The 21,937-nt window shown below is 38.6% G+C and overlaps 1 protein-coding gene across 2 annotated transcripts in view; it reads right to left on the bottom strand.

The window, feature by feature from the left end:
* Positions 1–11,773: 11,773 nt before the first annotated feature.
* The window catches only part of LOC111144630 (fibrinogen like 1), a 61,421-nt gene continuing 51,257 nt past the window's right edge, over positions 11,774–21,937 (bottom strand). For both annotated transcript variants that reach the window (XM_022499029.1, XM_022499028.1), the window contains 5 exons: positions 21,017–21,176; positions 20,467–20,564; positions 16,921–17,009; positions 16,533–16,720; positions 11,774–12,197 (listed from right to left, as the gene is read on the bottom strand). In XM_022499029.1, coding sequence (XP_022354737.1) covers positions 12,038–12,197; positions 16,533–16,720; positions 16,921–17,009; positions 20,467–20,564; positions 21,017–21,176 — 695 coding nt within the window. In that variant the 3' untranslated portion in view covers positions 11,774–12,037. The remainder of the gene's footprint in view (positions 12,198–16,532; positions 16,721–16,920; positions 17,010–20,466; positions 20,565–21,016; positions 21,177–21,937) is intronic.

The raw sequence follows: 21,937 nt of genomic DNA on the forward strand, positions 1-21,937 counted from the left end.
GCCCTTCAATAGACAAATGGATAAGAAGATATAGTCCATATATACAATGGAATATTACTCAGCCATCAGAAAGGATGAATACCCAACTTTTGTATCAACATGGATGGGGCTGGAGGAGATTATGCTGAGTGAAATAAGTCAAGCAGAGAGAGTCAATTATCATATGGTTTCACTTACTTGTGGAGCATAAGGAATAACATGGAGGACATTAGGAGATGGAAAGGAAAAGTGAATTGGGAGAAATCGGAGGGGGAGACAAACCATGAGATACTGTGGACTTTGAGAAACAAACTGAGGGTTTTGGAGGGGAGGGGGTGGGGGAATGGGAGAGACTAGTGGTGGGTATGAAGGAGGGCATATATTGCATGGAGCACTGGGTGTGGTGCATAAACAATGAATCTTGTAACACTGAAAAAATAAATAAAACAAAACAGAGGAGAATTAGGACGTCATTATGAAAAATTTCCCATTTTCCCTGATTTTAAATAAGACTTTCATGTATAATGGTTATTTACCTTTTTTAGGTGGAATTTAAGGAACTGGAATTGCTAGTTCATTTCTGCTTAGTAGTTCGTTTTTTGTGTTGTTGTTGTTTTTTTTTTTTTAATGTTTACCCTTACTTCTTTCTTCCTCTATGACTTGTTCCTTCGTTCTCAGCTTAGAGATTCTTTATATAGTTGTTAAGTGTATGAATTCTAGAGTGGGGATACTTGGGTTCAAATCCCAGTTCATCAACTAGTAGCTATGTGATCTTAGGCATTATTACTTAACTTCTATGTGCCTATGTTTCTTCATTCATCAAAAGGGGATGATTATTATAAAACCTAGTTCATAGGGTTGTTTCGAGGATTGATGTGTAAGCAGAAATGAAGCACCAGGAACAGCGTCTGGCACTTAGTAAACACCGTGTTAAGTGTCAGCTGTATTCCTGTTCTGGCTGAAGGATTCTGATACCTTTTGCTCCGTGATTTGTCCCTCTTGGTGCTGTCTTTCTCTCAGCCTTCACTTAGCCTTTGTTCAATATCAACATGCTAACTTCCTTTGTTTGTTTCTTGATGTACATTTTCCCCCACTAGTTTTGAATCCCAAGATATTCTGGGTGGTAGAGAATGACCTTATTATTAACCACCAAGACCTTAGTATAGTATATTAAGGCTGTCACTTGCTAAGTGATTCATTTATCACCCACTACTGTCATGCATTGGTCATAAGACAATCAAAAGGCAGAGATTAAAAGAACACTCATCTACTTTGTTATGCCTTGGAAATAATGTGTAATATTAAAACCACAACTCCAAATTATAAAATCTAAGATTTGGAAGAGACAAAAAAGGTCACTTGGTTTAACAGCCCAACTGATACTTGAGTGCATTTGCAATATTGCTGACAAAAGGTCTAGCCTCAATTAAGTAAACCCCCGGGATGAAAGTAAACTTATGAACTCAAGAGGCAGATTATGTTTTCTTTTATATAGCTCTGATTCTGGGATATTCTTTTAACTTTAGCCAAAATTAGCATATTTTCAGTTTCTGTCCATCATGTATTTTAATCAATTTATTTATTTTACTCTTGAGGTCTTCTGTAATAATCATAATACTTTTTTTTTCCAAAAAAATCCTTTACATATTTACTGACTGCTTGTATGTTTTTCTCTTAAAGTTCTCTCTGGATATACCAGTTGAGCTAAATATTACTCATCTTATTCACTGTGGATGGTTTCTTCTGAATCAGCTTATGGTTTATTAATATCCTTTTAATTTCAGTCCCCAGTTGAACCCAATATTCCCATAAATAATTGGATAAGTACGAAGTAGTCACTACCTATATCTATTATTCTGATTCTAAATATTATACTTCTATTATAGACCCCAAGATCATATTTGCTCATATTTAGTAGTTACATCATCTTTGTGAATAACGTGAATTAATTCTATTCAACTCACTGTCCCAATTCAGGTCTAATTAGTAGCTCATTCTTTGGAAGTTCCATAGCATTTCATGCAGACTACTTTTGTAAGACAAAGTACAAAGACATTCTAATTATTTTACTGTGTTTTGATTCTATCCTATTCTAATTATTTTGTTGTGTTACTGCATTTGACTATGAACTCTGCATCGGTTCATTTTTCTTTATTTTGCTGTAGTGACTAATAACATATCTGTTACTCAAAACACATTTGCCAAATAAACAATCAATTGAATCAATCCCTTTATATTGCTTTTTAAAGGGAACTGTAGATAACAAAGATCACTGTCCCATAATGTCACATGAAAATTTTGATAGAAGAGATCCACGGAGATGAATACACCCATCTTCTTTCTTAGAGTTCCATTTATACCAAACCATCCAGCTGAAAGTTTCTAATCAACATCAAGATAAGGATTATTAAACCCAAACGCTTGCCAAGGGTATGCCCCATGTATATTTCCAACTGTACAACTACTGGAAACGTTATGTAAGAATGCGGATGGCTTTCAGTCAATGGTCAGCACCTACCATGGCAAAGTCACCAGCTTTAAGAAGACTGAGCCTTGTACGGACCTGTTTCAAGGAAACCTGATGCTGGAAACTTTAAGGGAGTTCTGCTGCCTTGGCAGTTACATGTCATCCAACAGTCTGGACCAAGAAAACTTATTTAGAAAACAAGTATGTCTTTCAGGAGATTGCAATGAATCTGACCTTAAACTAAACACCAGGGACTGAGGAGATTATTTCTATTCATGTTGTATTTATGTTGTTTGTGTTTTATAGGTACTTCATACTTTTTCTTAGTTATTTTATTTGGTCAGTATGTATTCTTTTTTTTTTTTTTAATATCTTATTTATTTGTCAGAGAGAGAGAAAGTATAAGCAGGGGAACAGCAGGCAGAGGGAGAAGCAGGCTCTCCGCTGAGCAAGGAGCCCGATGCGGGACTTGATCCCAGGATCCTGGAATCATGACCTGAGCCAAAGGCAGATACTTAACTGACTGAGCCACCCAGGTGTCCCGGTCAGTATACATTCTTTGGTAACAACTACTAATACCGTACATAGAGGAACAGGTATCGCAAGACCTTAAATTCTACTCAATTTTGCAAAGTTGATATTCAATTTCCAGCTTAGCTTTGAGTAATGCTTTCAAGTGATAATTAATAGAAAATGTTGAAACAAGTTCTGACAATGAGCTCTCATGTGCACTGGGGTGATATGGGACACGGAAAGAGGAGGCGTCCTTGTCTTTGATGTGATTTACAGGGTACACCCAGTCAAAGCTCCCTTCCTTTTTGTCCAGAAATTCCCAACAGTAAAGTTAGAACCAAAATAAATAAAGCTGTTGCTTGAGGGGTATTTCCATTACCTGAGAAGGAAGGGAAGACATTCCAGTCCTTCCTTATTATTACGTTATGAGGCATTGGTGAATCAACATCTGAGGAGGTAGAAGAGAGAACATACCTGAAGGACTAAGGCCCCAACACCAGCTCCTAGTGACTGAACTTGTCCCCAGGCCCACACATGGAGCCTTTCTGAAGACTGAGCAGCTGTGGCAGAGAATGTTAATCAGTGGTGGAACATGAAGGCCTCAGCCAATGTCTAGGGAGTTCACCAGGCTGGTCCCTTACTGAGGAAGGGACAAAGACGGGAGAGGAAAATGCCTGGATTCTCCTAGGATTGGATCTGTGAAGAAAGTTGACTATGGTTGGTGTCCTTTGCCACTATAACTTTGCAGGGTAAACAAAGCCAGTCTAATACCACCCAGGAGATAGCAGGAGCAGACCCACCAAGCTGTCCTTGGGCCATTAGAGTCAATCACCCTGCCAGAACCCACATTGCACAGGCAGGGAGAAGAGGCCCAAACTGTCCTCAATTCTGGAAACAGTGGCCACAGTGTCTTACCAAGATGACAGAACCCAGCTCACAGCTACCCTAGGAAGGACCTCAGGTCTGGTACCCCCTTTCCCGCCAATAAACACTAGTGGTTTAAAAAAAAAAAAAAAAAAGCAAACAAGAATGTCCTCATATCCTGCCACCTCTGGAAACTTTCTCCATTAACACTATGCAAAAATCCCCTCTTAATACATAAGAAGGTTCCTTATGTTTTCTTTCTGTTACTTTAGGAAATTTGAACAAAATATTTTTTAGGGAAAAAGAACAAATATTTATTTTTAAATATTTAAACCTTTATGTTTTAAACCCCTGTCTGGCCCAGAAAGAATTATTTATTGAGGACTTCTCACATCTTGGCAAGCAATACTGTGTAGGACAGGTTTTATTTACGGATATAAGGGAGGGGAAAAAAACGTAACTGAAAATGGCCAAATGGACTGACCCACACTTAACGGGAGAAAAAAAAAAAAAAAAAAGCCCTCTGGGCCTGCATCCAGCATGGAAAAGTTTCAGTCTCTAAATAGGCTCTTTCAGGAAGTTTTGGATGATGGCAGAGATGGTATAAAGAATAGTGGTGTGTCACCCCTGTTTTAGCTTTGATAAATGTTTTCCTACAAAGAAATACAGTCATCAGTGAGCTCCAGGGATTGTATTTTGTTAAATTATGAAACAAGGAGAGGGACAGCTGGCATCACGCCCCTTGGCAGGTAGTCCGACCCAGGCGTGCTGACTGAAGGAATGAGTGTGCAGAGCTTACCAGCTGTCTTAGCGTCCTACCTCAGGCCACCTGATCCGCAGGAGTTGTTCAAGAATGTGGGTAGCACACCTGAGAGACATCTGCATACTGTGATCACCACAGCATAGTCGTTTCCCTGCTCTGTTTCAGAAAGCTGTGTGAGAATATATCTCTGAACTTTTCACTTAAACTTTCTCACATTTAGGTTTATCCTGGAAGATTGTCCTTCAACTAATATATCAAACTGCTCAGCTTCTCTGAAGGAGAAGGGTGCTGAGGAATGATACCAAGGATCCCTGAAGGTTGAGGTGAATCAGACTTACTTATGGAACTTGTTAAAAATTAAATAGCCCAGACCTACAACTTGATATTGAAAACAGCCTTGAGAGTAAAACACATTATCCTTCCAAACTCCAAGTTCCTCTGAGTTACACATTCTATTACATGCTGACTCACATATAAACAATATGCAGATGTTCTTTGAACTTGGATTTCAAAAGATCCCTATTTAGAAGAAGTTCTTAGTTGTATTCACCAAATTCCTTACATAGTCTAAAAGTTTTCAGAATCATTTCTTTGCTGGTCCTACTGGTCTGAGTCAACATGGAACTCTTGTTAAGATATAATTTTCACTTGACATTGCTTACTTTGCATAATCATTGCCTATATAAAAGTTTATCAGCTTTTGACTTTTTGGAAAGGTACACACATATATAGTTTTTTCCAAGCATATGATTTCTTGGGTCTTCACCATGAGTATAAATACCAGAAGATACAACACGCTTTCAAATCACAACTATTCGACCAGCAGAAAAGCTGCAAGGCAACGGTGGTGATTTTCCACCCATGAGTTACTTAGTGTTGTTTCAAATTTAACTTTCTCATAACTAGGGAAACATGGGCTATTTTTAATCTTTCTAAAACTAGTGATGAAGAAGCTGGTATTATCTCTAAAGGTCCTTCTTTGAGGAATATGCGATTTCCGAAGAATCTGAATTAGTTGGTTGGCTCCCAGAAGAGGACAGAGAAGCCTTTATAACTGACTTTTCAGAGGTTTCATTTTACATTTCAAGAGCTCTATGTTCTAATATCACTCAACTGAAAAGAGATACTACAGGTGTAATAGAGGAAGAGGGTTGAAACAGCTGGCCCATGTTAACAACCTTTCATTGCTCCAAAACTACCTGGTATTCCAAAGAATTTTGCCATGCATGGTAATTCCTAAGGGTATGATCATTCCATTTGGGAGACAAGCTACAGAAGAAACCAAAGAGTGAGCCAGTGGCAAACAAAGCAGTATCTGTTTAACACCCTGATAAAAAAAAATCAAATTACTCCTAAATCTAAACTCTGTAATGTTGTCGCCTTCTCATGCACGTAACAAGCTAGTACTTCCAAAATACACTCCAGGCCCCACTCCCATTGCTACGTGACCTTGGAGAAGGTCTCTTGCAATTTTCTGTGTCTGTAAAAGCTGGGTAATAATACTATCTGTCCCAGATGGTTGGAATTGTATGAATTAATTAGTTCAAGCTGGAAAAGTCTTTGATAGTGGTGAGTGCTCAACATTGTTAGGTTATACATACAGGTGGAGGCAATGTTACACAGCACATCTATAATTAGAAAGGCCTAGAAACTGCAAACGGTGCCAACACCCCAGGAGTTAAGGAGACAATACCCTATGTCATTTTCTCCGTGAGACGAGGTTGGCTTGTTATGACTGAATGCTTAATTCCCTCTTTTATCTTCTTTGAAAGGTTGCGGCTTGTCCTGGGCTTGTCCACCATAGAGCAGAGTTTTTACCGGGTGTATATGCTTTTTTTTTTCTTTTCTTAAAGATTTTATTTGAGAGACAGAGATCACAAGTAGGCAGAGAGAGGAGGAAGCAGGCCCCCCACTGAGCCCCGATTCGGGGCTCGATCCCAGGACCCTGAGATCACGACCCGAGCTGAAGGCAGAGGCTTTAAACCACTGAGCCACCCAGGTGCCCCAGGTGTATATGCTTTTTAAGGCAATATTCTAAATGAAGTGCCAACATTCATGAGAACACAGAGTACAGCCCTGGGTATACAAAGCTTGTTAATTCATCTGAGTCAGGGGAGTAACAGTCCTTTCCAGAAATACCTGTCATCTGAAAAATGCAGGAAATTTCTTGATCTATAAAATGAAGGGGAAAGGGAGAAGTCTGAACCATTTTTTTTAGAGATAAAAGCTTTCTTCCCCCCCAAACAAGAACAAAAATCACAAAGTGTTACGTGTAACCCAAATATATATCATAGATAAAAATTAAGCCACATCAAATGAAAGGAGAAGAGGAGAAGACCTTCCTATTCCCTGCAAGGAACTTGACGCATGTTGTCAGAATCTAATGCTCCTCTGGGCTCATTCTGCAGACCGTGGTGTCAATCTCTAATTTCTGAGGATTTTTTTAAGAGTTTAATTATTTATTTGACAGACAGAGATCACAAGTAGAGAGGCAGGCAGAGAGAGAGGGGGAAGCAGGCTCCCTGCTGAGTTGAGAACCCGATGTGGGGCTCGATCCCAGGACCCTGGGATCATGACCTGAGCCGAAGGCAGAGGCTTAACCCACTGAGCCACTCAGACACCCCTAATTTTTGAAGATTTTAAAGAATTATTTATTTACTTGAGAGAGAGAGAGAGAGCAGGGGGGAGGGGCAGAAGCCAAGGGAGAGAATCTCAAGCAGACTCCCCACTGAGCACAGCGCTTGATGCAGAGCTCAATCCCTCGCCCCTGAGATCATGACCTGAGCTAAAATCAAGAGTCAGATGTTTAACTAGCTGAGCCACCAGGTGCTTGGCTTTTTGTTTGTTTGTTGTTGTTTGAGGATTTAAAATCCCAGTAATATTAAGAACCTGAACTGCTGAGCTTGTAAAGAAGATATAGTTTACCCAGAGTCATAAATTCATTTGATATGCTCTTATCTGGAAAACCTCTGACCATTTCCTTTCTTCTCACACCTACAACCCTTGAGAACACTCCAGTTCACCACTATCATATTCCGTTTTACTTTCCTCTTCTTCATTAGCATTACCATCATCATCACAGTAAATATTTACAGAGCACCTAGTACAGTTGTTTCCCCCTTATGTGTGGGGTATACGTGAGTTCCGAGACCCCAGTAGATGCCTGAAACTGGACAGTACCCAGCCCTATGCAGACTATGTTTTTTCCAATATGTACATACCTATGCTAAAGTTTAACTTGTACGTTAGGCACAGTAGGAGCTTAACAACAATTACTAATAACACGGAACAATTACAACAATATAGTTTCACACAAGTTAACGTGAATGCAGTCTCTCAGCATAGCTTGTTGTGCTGGGCTCAGCCTTCTTCCTGAGATGCTGTGAGACGGTAAAATGCCTACCTGATGAGATTAGGTGTTGTGAGGTCTGTTAGGCAGCGAGTGAGCTGACAATACTTCAGGAGGAAGATCACCTGCTTCCCAGTGTGGCTGGCTACAGGTAGCTGAAGCCATGGAAACTGTGGAGAACGGGGGCTCACTGCATGTGCCCAGCACAATTAGCTCATTTAATCCTCGCAACCTGATGGCTATATTATTATTCACATTTTAGAGATGAGACTACTCAGCACAGAGATGTAATTTGCCACCAAAAAAATGACAAAGATGAAATTTAAGTTCCTGACAGTCTGACTGGAATCTTCTTGGGCAACAACCAAATGCTAAACCATCTTGTTTATCAATTGGTGTAATTCCTATATGTTGACTTGTCTTTCTCCCCAGCTAATTTTGTGGTGGCCAAAGGATTGATTATGGGCTTTATGGATGGATCTTGATTTTATGATTCACAGCCTTTCTGAAACTCTAGGACTTGGACAAATTTGTGAAGTTGGTACTTTCAGGTTTCAGGAACATAGGCCCTTCTCACTTAAAAAAAAAAAAATACTTTTTGTTTCTTGGTAGAAATCCCTTCTGCTTGTGTCAGGCAATCAGCCTTCTTACATTTTCTCTATACTTTGCTCTATTAAAAACAAAAACAAAAACACAAAAAGCACTCATGAGTTTATTGATCCTAATGTGTCATCAGCTGCTATAAATTAGAAGCCTCTTTGCATTTTAAAAAGACATAAAGCCTGAAAAAGAACTCCTTAGTGGTGGCATTTCAGAGGATATTATTTTAGACTGGGTCTCCTCATGTCTTGGCTTCAGGTAAACCAGTCAGATCAATTTCCCTCATTGATATCTCAACTCCTCAAATGATCTATTTTATTCTAACTGCTTTTATTTTCTGGCTTCTGGCTATTCTTCCCCTAATCCACTGAAATTGAAAAACAAAAAACATTATCACTAAATCCAGTGGTCTTTCATTTGAATGCTTTCTCTTTCATCTTTTTATGGCACTAAAGTTTTTAAAATCATTCCTTCTGCATTGAAAAACTGTTCTACTGAGATTTATGTAACATTATACTTGCTTAGTTACCCTCCTACTTCACCATGGAATCATTTTTTTTTCCCCTCCTTTAAAAACCTTTCTTCTTTTGATCTCCTAATTGTGTGAATTCTTCAGGCTACTACTTGAGCAAATAATACCCATATTTAAAGTGGTCACTGGTGCCCCATTATTTCTACCTTCCCAAAGTCTGATTTATGAAACAGTGTTCCCACAAGACTGCGTTAAAGAAATGAACATCCAGGAGGCACGGCAGACACTCCTCTTGCCTGTGTGTTCTAAAGGCTATAAAATTAAATATTCTCTTTCATGATCTTAGTTCCAGATGGAGTGACCATGTAACACAAGTCTGGCCAAAAAGGAGTAAATGAAAGTCTGTTCACCCTTCACCCTTCTTCCTGTTTTTGACATGGACCTGAAGCAGGAACTGCAGTGGACAATCTGGGATTTTGAGGAAAAAGCAAAGTGATTTGCAGAAATACCAGCTTCCACATTGCAGAGCGCTGAAATGTTCTGAGTTCTTGTTAAGTAAGATGAACAAATCCCCATTTGTTTGGACTGCCATAATCACGTGACGTATACCTAACAGCTGACCATAGTCCTGACTAAATATAAAAATGCAGACCACTTTATGCTCTTCTTAGAACTTCAGAATGCAGAGTTGAATATTAAAAAGAGGTAATCTGGGGCACCTGGGTGGCTCAGTGGGTTAAAGTCTCTGCCCTCGGCTCAGGTCGTGGTCCCGGGGTCCTGGGATCAAGCCCCGCGTTGGGCTCTGCTCAGCGGGGATCCCGCTTCCTCCTCTCTCTCTCTGCCTACTTGTGATCTCTGTCTGTCAAATAAATAAATAAAATCTTTAAAAAAAAAAAAAAAGAAGCAATCTATTTAATTTTGTTCAATAGATCATCTCCTAAATGCAGTTGATCAAGGAGCCCTTTTCTTCTGTATTATTACAACCCCATAGAACTCAGTTCCCTGCATCATTGCTTTCAGAGTGTGATCCCTAGACCAGCAACATCTGCTCCATCTGGAAACTTGTTTAAAAAACCTGAACCTCGGGACGCCTGGGTGGCTCAGTTGGTTAAGCAGCTGCCTTTGGCTCAGGTCATGATCCCAGCGTCCTGGGATCGAGTCCCACATCGGGCTCCTTGCTCATCAGGGAGCCTGCTTCTCCCTCTGCCTGCCATTCTGTCTGCCTGTGCTTGCTCTCTCTCCCTCTCTCTCTCTGACAAATAAATAAATAAAATCTTAAAAAAAAAAAAAAAACCTGAACCTCAGGGCCGCAGCCCCAAATCAAAAATCTACATTTTTAACATGTGTGCCATTAAAGGTTCAGAAGCACTGCTTCGGGGAAACACCAGTTAGAGGATAAAGTACAACTAACCTTAAGATTTTTATGTGAACTATTATTCAAGATACCTATTATTATTGTCCCTGAATACCTATTCACTTAATAATCACATAGTTCTTATTCACTGCTTACCTTGCACAGAATTATTTGAAATACTTGTATAATCCTCAACCTAACCCTGAGGGCAGGTACTATCATAATCTTCATTTTACAGATGAGATAGCTGAGGCCCAGAGAAGCTAAAAAGCTTACTCAAGGTCACACAGCTATCAGGTGGCAGAATCCTTAGTTTAAGGATTTAAGGGTCACTAAACTCTATTGCCTCTCTAACCTGTTTTGTTGTTCCCAAACTTTCCTACTTTGTGTACTTTATACAATGTTTCCCTTAGCCTGCAATGATTTCCTATATACACCCAGTTTAAAAATCTCAGCTCAAAAAGTTAGTTCTTCCAGGAAGATTTTTTATCCTTTCCCACCAAATCAGGTCAGGTCCCCTGCTCTACCTTCCCCAGGAACGTATTTTTCCTTTATACCATCAGCTTTTAAAATTATTTATATTTTTCTGATTATATGGTTAGTGCATATCTTTATTTAAAAAATGAGCTTCACTTGGGCTTGAACAGTTAGCACTCAATTATTTTTCAGACTATCTTGCCTTTATTCATACTTTTACCCTCACTTGAAAGGTTCTCTCCCTCCACCTCACTTATCCAAGTTCCAAGTTCTATCCACAAGAAACGATAGCATGGTAGCAAAGCATTGGATTTTGGATCAGAATTTGAGTCTGAATTTGGAGTTGAGTCCTTGTTCCCTGGCTTACGAGCTTTGTAACTTTGAGTAGTCACCAAGTCTCAGTTCCACCAATGTTCAGCTTGTCAATTGCGGGGGGTGGGGGGCAGTGATGGTGGTGGTAACAATACCTTACAGGGCTAGTGTAAGAATTAAAATGAAGTGTTAACCTACACAAACGTCCTAAAAATACAGGATAATATTTTATAGTGATTAGGACCCTAAACTGTGGTGATGAGTTCCAGCTCTGTAGTCAGAGACCTGCATTCAAATCCTAACTCAAAGATGCCTGGGTGGCTCAGTTGTTAAGCGCCTGCCTCCCGATCAGGTCATGATCTCAGTGTCCTGGGATTGAGTCCCTCGTTGGGCTCCTTGCTCGGCAGGGAGCCTGCTTCTCTCGCTACCTCTGCCTGCTTGTGTGTACTCTCTCTCTAGCAAGTGGGTAAAATCTTTTAAGGAAAAACAAACAAAAACCAAATTCTAACTCATATTTATTGTCTCTGCAGTTGATTTGGCAATCTGTTACTTACTGGATTTTTTTCATGTGTGTTTTCAATTGCATGTATACTTGATTTAATATGTATTTACCCAACGTGTTATATATTCTGTGCTTTTTATTTTTTGTTCAACATAAGCGCTTATCATAACCTTCTGCACATAAGAATTCAATAATCTATATTTATTTGAAGAATACAAATATTTTCTGTACTGAAAGTGCATTAAGGAATCAAGGTAAGTGGGAATGAAAAGAAGTACCCATAACCGTTACCATCATCATATAGGCACGTATATGTTCAGAAGTGCTATTTTTCAAATCACGTTAAACCTAGACTAATTACAGAAAGAAAGCCCACCAGGGAAAATTAAACAGTATTTGGAATAAAATCATTTGGCCTAATTTTCATCACCACAGCTTTCAAAGAATACCACCAACCATGCCAGGTATGCCAGACAATCCCATTGTCCGTTTTGGCCATGTAGGACCCCGTGTAGTATAAACCATTCAGGTTTGCGGAGTGACACCTAGTGGGAAGAAAAATACACAAAAAACTGTCAGAGAAAAATCGCCCTCCTAAAACCCTTTCATTGGCTAGCAAATGATCAAAATTCATTTTGACTATGAATCCTGCCATTTTGCCAGACAAGGAAATATTGATTAATTTCCAAAAGTCAGGAGATTTCTACAACAGATGGGTTTTTTTTCCACGGATGGATCTTAACTGCTGTAACAAATCTTAAGATACAACCCAGGTCACCTGCAGTGTCCTGTAGAAAAAAAGCATTTCCGTTCTTAATGGCTTTTAAACAGAAAAAGGAAAAACAAGCACACAAAAACACGACTTTGTAACCTTCAGCCTTTGAAAGCGTAGTGCCGGTTAACAAAACTAGGTGGGGCCGGGCACTCTCTTGCCAGCTTCCCTGGATAATTCCACTTAGACATTCATCCTTCTGCTGCTGATACTCAGCTTTTGCACAGCAAACTCCCTTCCTCCCCCTTTAAAAATTGCCAACATGTCCATTATTTTAACCTCAAGGGTAGGAACAAAACCTAAACCACCACTTAAAGTTTTTCCAGCAATTAACCAACAATCATTTGTCTGAGTTGCCGAGTTAATTTTTTAACATATATCGTTCCAATCTAGGTAAGTTGGTTGACTGATCATAAATTTTAAAATGTCCCACTTCCTCCTTTAAAACCTGTACATTTTGCCCCTGGATAACTAAGAGCACATAATAATTTTCTGTGTACTCTTAGGAATGAGTTGCTACCTATTTCTTTATTGATTAACCAATGAGAAGATGGCAGATAATAGGATATAAGGAGAACATTCACAAGGGATAGTTCTGAAAAAATCTATGGAAAGTACCTAAATTATTGAATCAAAAAAGCATATAATGTAACCTAGATGCTGAGTTTTGGCGTGTATCACTTAACCAGCTTAGTGATTAGATATTGCTGACTCTCCAGTCTCCTGATTTAATGGGATATAACTGAAACCACGTATGCTAACTCTGCAAGTATCAAAAACCTACTGTGTTCTTAAAACTGCATAGAAAGTAATGTTAGAAAAAAGTACTTTAAACTGAGCCTCCTGATTTTATATTTTGGCCTATCTCTGTTTTCCTAGAGACATTTACTATGTATACAATTTTTATTGGGTCTGTGATTTGAATCCCATTAGGAAAATTGACTGCATGGTAAACATAAAAAATCTTGCTATTCTAAGACCAATTTTCCAGCTGTTTCTGAAGCAGCCTGAACTTGCAAATAGCTGGAGAGATGGCTGGGGCTCCCTTGGTGAAGTGGCTGTGGGCATTTGCATGAGCAAAGCAGAGAAGACATCCACACTCAGTGACTGGTTTGTTATGTGGCAAAAGGATGCCTTGTAGGTGAGGGATGATTATGAAGTGCCACATTTCATGCACGTTAGAAGAACTTGAGGATGCAAAAAAAAAAAAAAAAAAAAAAAAAAGAGGGTAAGGAAGAAGAGGATGATAGGATTAAACAAGAGGAATCGGAGGCATGGTAGAAATAGCACCAAACTTCTGGAACAATTGACTTCTTCTCCACGTTTACTGATTTTCCACCTGTACAGACATATCATCTCCTTTGGCTTCAAGGATAATGAAGGATTCTTTGGCAGCCCCAGCTACTGAACTGCCTTTCTTTGTCATTTTTGAACCCCTATATCTAGAGTCAAGTAAATCATTTATTGCCCATGTTAATATGTGCTGGTTGTACTTTAGATACAATAGCAGCCAGTCAATGAGGGAAGTTCATGGTAATGTTAACTGATAGGACTGTTATTTCCGTGTCTGGCCTTCTGTTCCAAATCAAACATTAAGAGATCTTGCAACTTAGTGATTTATGGATAATAAGTTTTACATAATGCTGATCATTTTTACATATGCTAATTTAGAAGGACAGGGGAGGAAAAAGGAGGAGGAAGAGAATCCTTTTTAAAAACACAAGAAAACCACCAGGGGAAAGACTCTCATCATCTTTGATTTGCCAAGATGGAAAGACACCATTGTTTCTCTGTCCTCTCTCACTGCTATATGTGCTCTAGTTCCTTTACAAGTGACCAAAAATTACATGGACTCAAACTTTTAAAAAAGCAAGGTCCAGAGAAAACTCTGTTTTTTTACAAGCACTTAGTTTCAACTTGACACGCCACTCTACCTACCACTAGCTGTCTTGCCATAGAATCTACAACTCCAAAAGCAGCACATCCCATAACGGATGTTCCTGGGGAGGAATCTCATACTTTTAGGGAAAATTAACATATTCCTTGTCTACCTCCACTTAATAAGATAGAGAATTGCAAAATGCTTTAAAAGTACTTACATCACAAAAATAAGGTTAAAATTTGGATTATGGAACTTAATGCATAATCTTCAATAATATGGAAAACCTGACACTCCAGAAACACTCACTTACTGAAGATTCCATAATGGAAAATCTTAATGTCTAGACATTTTGAGGTGGTCCTTGTTTTCTAAAGAGAAAAGCCATTCAACACTTGTTCACTGCCTAGCAGTGGGAACACATCTGCTTTGCAGACATAGCAGACCCATTGGGTTATTTTTAAGGAAGACTGTATGAAGTTTCCATTCTTGCCTAAAATTTGTAATTACAACAAAGGGAGCTATCTGGAAAGCATCTTGGGTGGAGAACAGTTAAACGAGTCAAGAATACCTGGCCTAGAGAAGAGAAAATATTGAGGAATACAATAAGTATCTTCTCAACCATTGCCTGCAGGGTTCTGTTGAAAAAGATTTACAGTTGCTCTATTAACTACTGAGAAAAAAATCTGGCAAGATATAGGAAGGCAGATTTCAAGTTAATAAAAGGAAAAACTGAGTGCAATTAAAAAAATGGAATGGACTAGCTGAAAAAGTAACACTGAAATATTCAGCCAGAGGGTGGAATTAGGTGTCAAGAAGATTGTAGAATGGAGGGGCGCCTGGGTGGCTCAGTGGGTTAAGGCCTCTGCCTTCGGCTCATGTCAGGATCTCAGAGTCCTGGGATCGAGCCCCACATCGGGCTCTCTGCTCAGCAGGGAGCCTGCTTCCTCCTCTCTCTCTCTGCCTGCCTCTCTGCCTACTTGTAATCTCTGTCTGTCAAATAAATAAATAAAATCTTAAAAAAAAAAAAAAGAAGATTGTAGAAGGGAAAACAGCATGGAGATTCCTCAAAAAGTTTAAAATAGATGTACTGCAGGGCCCAGCAATTGCACTACTGGGTATTTACCCTAAAGATACAAACGTAGTGATCCGAAGGGGCACATGCACCCGAATGTTTATAGCAGCAATGTCCACAATAGCCAAACTATGGAGAGAACCTAGATATCCATCAACAGATGAATGGATAAAAAAGATGTGGTGTGTATATATATATATATATATATATATATATATACACACATACATATATATACACACACAGTGGAATACTATGCAGCCATCAAAAGAAATGAAATCTTGCCATTTGCAAGGACGTGGATGGAACTAGAGGGTATCATGCTTAGCAAAATAAGTCAATCAGAGAAAGATAATTATCATATGATCTCCCTGATATGAGGAATCGGAGAAGCAGGGTGGGGGGGTCGTAGGGGGTAGGGAGGGAAAAAAATGAAACAAGATGGGACTGGGGAGAGAGATAAACCATAAGAGACTCAATCTCACAAAACAAACTGAGGGTTGCTGGGGGAAGGGAGGTGGGGATAGGGTGGTTGGGTTATGGACATTGGGGAGGGTATGTGCTATGGGGTGAGTGCTGTGAAGAGTGTAAGCCTGACGATTCACAGACCTGTACCCCTGGGGCTAATAATACATTATATGTTAATAAAAAACTAAAAATTTTAAAAAAGAATATTGTAGAGGAAATTTCTCTATTGGGAGGAGCTTGGGTTCAGTGATGTAATGGAAGTCACAGTGATTGAAAAGTAGTTTTACACAGAAAAAAATTACAAAAATAAAGCGGCCATTTCATATGATAGGAGAAGGTGAAGACCAAACTGGTTATTAGAATGCTGAAAATATTTCTCCTATATAAATGTTCTCTATATCTTAATGTTAATTTGTGGTCAACTGTTTATAACTCACCCATTTTTGTTTTGCAAGCAATTTTTGCATAAGTCGTAATTTGATCTATTTCTATAACACCTCTCAAGCTTTATTAATGCACACAATGAACAAATCTTCAAAAATACTTCATCACTGAAGAATTCTAATAAGGATGATTACTTAATAATGTGAGTACTACAAAGGAGACAACATTACCTCATGCTATAATTAATGCTCACCAGTGAAATATCATCAACGCCATCACAACTATGTTTATAAAATGCAAACCTGTTAAACCACCAGCCAGACCGATCTTCTTCTGCACAATTCCCTTCATAGTTGTCATTATCTCTGTCCCATGTGCTGAATTTCATTCTCTGATGACTACCCCACCATTGCACCTCAGGATGAAGATTCCCTCCAAGCGAGTCTCCGGCTGTTCCAGAATATTCCCCAATATTCAACTCATAGGAATTCTAAAGGAAAAGAGGCAACTTCCACTATCAATTGTCACAATAATGTGTTAAATTAATGTTAAGAATTAATATTAATGTTAATAATATGTTTATTTAATAACCAAAAGAACAGGTCCTATTACATATCTTTGTTTCCCCGACTTCAGGGTTTATATTTTACACATTAATTCATGATGTTACTTATCTGAAAATTTCAGTACCTTTTCATCTCCAACTTTGAAGAGTTTATATTGTGCATAACGGCTATTTTTTTCAAAATCTGCAAGGTCAATTTTTAAAGTGTAGTCTCCTGAAAAAAAAAAACAAACAAGCAAGAAATTATAGGATATTCTGATGTGTGATGACATTGATTTATTGAGGTTTTAAAACAACTCCTGGCTCTAATTTACTTAAACCATTTCCTTCTGCCATGAGTCAGTTTTCAAAGAATGAACAGTGATTCCAGTGTGTTTACAACATGAACATTTTATTGTGTATTTTACTTGAAAATAGCTAGAAACACAATATTAAAGGTGGGAGTTTTCTAGAGATCTATCACAGGTAAAAGCTAGTGCAATTCACTTGACAAAGAACAACAGAAAATAAGTCATTATTTAGTTAATAGATTAAGAAATATAACAATGAGCAGTGCCTTGGTGGCCCAGTGGGTTAAGCTTCCGACTCTTGATTTCGGCTCCGTTCATGATGTGAGATCAAGTCCTGCATTGGGATTCACCCTGGGTATGGAGCCTGCTTAGGATTCTCTCTCTCCCTCACCCTCTGGCCCTCCCCCTGCTCACACACGTGCTCTCTCTCTCTCTCTCTCTCTGTCTAGGAAAAACAAACAAACAAACAAACAAAAAAAACCCTAACAATGAAAGAATAGAAGTTTTAAGAAGTTTAAACATTTATCTTCTTTTTCTTACTTTCAATAAGAATGTTGATCTTAAAAGTAAATAATAATTGAACTAGTTGGTATCCTCATAGTGATCTTCTTTTCTCCATTTTCTCATCATTTCTGAATCACAAAGACTATTCTTTTTTTTTGAAAAACAGAATTATTGTCAGGAACCAGAAAGTTATAAATCAAACTAATTGTTAGATAGTATATATTCTATCCTTCTACTTTGACAACTAAAATTTCACAATGACCTATAAGACTGGGTTTGAATTTAGTATCTTAGTCTCTTTGGGGTTCCAAGCCAGAATGTGGAGGCCCAGGGAGAGAGACCCTCTGGACCCCGTCACACAGGTCTCATGTATGGTCTGCCTCCTCTTCTCTTATCTCTATCTCTATCCCCATCATTCACAGAAAGGGACCTTGTCCACATTTGTGCTGTTCCAGGCTGCACAGGAAAGCTCTGTTTATACCCCCACTAAAAGCTGTTGTTTTGCCTTCCCTCAGGCTTAAGGGTGTACTCACCAGAGGGACAATCTTTTCAAGGAGGAATAGATAATGCAGGCTCACAGAGGTCCTCGAAACAAGATCAGGGCTGTTTGGGCAGGGATTGCTGGATTGACCTTTACTGAGGGGGGCGGAGTGTGGGCTCTTGTTAGCCTTGGCACTCTAGCCCCACAGACCCTTCCTCCCATGGAACTCTCTAATGTGGGATTCTGAGAGAGACCCTCTAATCTCATCAAAAGGCAATAAAGTTTATCTGAGCCAAGACTGTGAAGTGGATGAGAACAGTAAGGCAGGTTAAGTTAACTCTCCAAAAAAAAAAAAAAAATACTTCTGCATTGTCTAAGAGATATGAAGTCAGACTCAATGTTTCAGGTAACATCTTAATATCTTTATGGTCAATAAGTAAATATAAATGCAATTATAGACCATTCCTAAATTAATGTTATTGCAAACATTTCCAGTCAAAACTTATGTAATGGGCATAAAGCTATTTTCAGAGGAAATTCACTAGCCTTAAGTGCTCTCACAATTAAAGAATTGCAAAAGCTTGGGTTTTCCTTGGGATGATATGATATGTGGTTGTGAAGCCTGAAACTGCTAAATTCATTTTTACTGTCATGGGAGTAGGAGCCTGAATACCAGTTAAAACATGAAGGGGAAGGAGATGTGTTAGTAATGTGCCTCTGGGTAAATAAGCATTTAGTAATAATCTGACAAATGATTTTGAACTTTAGAAGGAGCCAAGGGTTACTTCTTAAGGTTTTCATAGTTTCAATAAGAAACCAGATAAATATTAACGTGCAAAAAAAAGCAGGTATGGTAAGTGTTATATACCTATCATAAAACACTCCAAAGTAGGAAAATAAATACACTGAAGCAAGGGACACCTTATGTAAATTTAGAGAACATTGATCACAAGAAGGGCAAGCAAAGAAAGGTATCGGGCTTCCAGGATTATCTATCCTCTCTATTATTCTGGTGTCTCAAAGATCCCTATAATTATAATCCAATTTATGAATTATGAATATAGAAACAACAATCACTTTCCTTAACTTGGATGAAGGAAGCAAACCCTTGCTTTTATGTCTAATGCATCACCGATGGGATAGAGCACGACTTCTTGAGCAATACAATTGCCTTTTATAAAACATTCTGAATCAGACCTGAGTGGGCATGTCTACAATCTCAGATTTACACTTGAGGCAAGGAAGGGAATGAGGTGGAGTAAATGATCATGGAAATGAGAGGCTCAGAAAATTCATCACACTAATGATATTCTAGACAAATATTGAACCCTAGTAGAAGATACCCAGGCAGTACATAGGACATGAGGGAAATTGTACAGGTGTCTTCAATTTGAAATGTGTCAATAAAATAAAATAAAATGGCTCAATGGAGGGATAGATATGTGATTAAACTAATAAAAACAGTAAAATGTTAGTGTAGAAACTATGCGGTAATTTGACTCTTCTTTCAGTTTTGCTGTATCTTCGAAATTCTCGAAAATGAAAGCTGAGGGCAGTGGAGACAGGGACATTTATTACATTATTTATTTGCAAAAACAGCCCCAATGCCCCAATTGTTTGTCTCAACCTTTGCGATATGACTTTGTAACTCCTTCCATTAAGTCTATTTCCTTCCCCTTAAAATGTGCTGGTCCCGTGACTTGCTTTTACCAGAAGAAGGCAGTGAAAATGACCTTGTGCCAGTTCTAAGGCTAGATCTCAAGCAACTTTCCTACTTGCCCTCTCTTTTTTGGAACTCTGCCTGAGCTACAAGAACAAGTCCAGGCCGGCTACCTGGAAGAGAGACTGTACAGAGCAGAGCCGGATCATTCCATCTGAGGGCAGCCTATAGCAGCCAACCTCCCACAGACCAGGGAATTGGTCACAGACCCACCAGCAAGCCCAGCCAACATCGGCAACCCTGATGAGCAAAACTGCCCAGCCAACTTGTACATTTGCGAGCAATGATAAATGGCTGTGACTTTAAACCAGTAAATCTTGAAGTGGTTTGTCATACACTGTTACTGTGGCAATAGATAGCTGACCCAGTATAGATATTTTGAGGAACTCAAGGCATTAAAAAAGGAAGGATGATGACATTCCATTTCTTTTCTGGAAATAGAAAATAAATATATGAGAAATCTCCCACCCCCAGTGCAGATCTAGTTTCTTTGCCTCTGGTCCTAGTTTTCAGTGGCCATGTTGCATAAAAGGGATGATTGCCCAGAAGGGATCATTGCCTGCAAAACACAACAGTTACTGAATTGGTTCCGTTGCCTGTCATTTAGTGAAAAACATTTTATTGGTTTTTTTTTTTAATTGTACTTCAGGTGAATTTGATAACAAGCAAAACTTACCTTGTGTGGTCAGTAAGTGAAGATTTTTATTTCCCAGCCAATATTCACCATTTTTCCGAACAAAATTTCCAAAGCCATTTTCATAGTCATTCCAGCCTCTAAAAAATTTAAAGTGAAAGCTGATTTTAGCAAAACCCAAAAGGACCTTTGGAGAACCGAGGCGCTCACCCCTCCCAACTACCACCACCACCCCCAGCAATTTTTCAATTAGTAAATGCACTTTCAATATTTTTTTTTTTTAAGATTTTATTTATTTATTTGACAGAGATCACAAGTAGGCAGAGAGGCAGGCAGAGAGAGAAAGGAAGAGAAGCAGGCTCTCTGCGGAGCAGAGAGCCTGATGTGGGGCCTGATCCAGGACCCCGGGATCATGACCTGAGCCGAAGGCAGAGGCTTTAACCCACTGAGCCACCCAGGTGCCCCCTCAATATTCTTATTTAGAGAGTGAAATACTAATTATAGACCTCAGGATGTAATTTTTAAAAGGCTTAACTTTTTATGAATCTCACACATGCTATTCCAAATAAATACTATGTCATAATTAGCACACCTGTTAAAGTTCTCACTGCCATCAGATCGTCTCTGAATTACAGTCCATCCTCCTCCATCAGACATGTCACAGTAAACGGAGAATATTGTTGGGCTCTGGAGAGGTTTGATTTTGTAAAATCCACTGTGCTTATAACCATCATTAAAAATCTCTGAACAGTCTGTTTGCAAAACAAGGTAATATAATAATTTGTTAAGTGTCTTCCTCCACGCCCCCGACGAGAGCCTCTGGATAAGATTACTCAATACTAATGGAGACAGATAAACACATGGTGTAGATAATCAGCTTTTTAAAATTGCATCTTGGACATATTCCAGTAGATATTAGGAAAGTCTTATTTCCTTTCCTACTATTTAATTATCATCTGACTCCTTGACATGATCATGAAAATAAAAGAGGGATTTGGTTTCTCATTTCTGATTTTTATGGAAAACAATTAAAAAATTATATATGTTCAGTTAATTACAGTGTATTTAATTGGAACTTAGAGCTTTATCTGACAGAATAGTAGAAGTTATCTCTCCTAGGAAGCTGAAATGAAAGTAGAAATATAACCTCAAACAAATAATTTAATATGGGTTATCTTGACTCAGAGGATTATAAATCATTCTGAACAACTTGAGGTTAATTTAAAATAGTAATCTTCTTGTTAGATTCTTATAACTTCCCAGTCTCAACAGATTTTTTTTTACTAACCCACTGAAATTTCTAACAGTCCATCCATTCTTAGATGTTTTTGTGAAAAACTGTAAGCTTCTGTTATTCCTTTTATTCCTATGTTATTCTTTGCCATATTTCTTTGATATTAAAGCAAACATATGTACCAATTTGTCAGCAAAAAGTAGTATCTATTTCTTAAATTACTTGAGGATAAGATAAATTAATAGCCCCCTGGGTCTCACCTAGGCTGATAGGTACACA

Source organism: Enhydra lutris, unplaced genomic scaffold, assembly GCF_002288905.1.
Source record: "Enhydra lutris kenyoni isolate GAN:26980312 unplaced genomic scaffold, ASM228890v2 scaffoldscaffold11, whole genome shotgun sequence".
In the NCBI taxonomy this organism is placed as follows: Eukaryota; Metazoa; Chordata; class Mammalia; order Carnivora; family Mustelidae; genus Enhydra; species Enhydra lutris.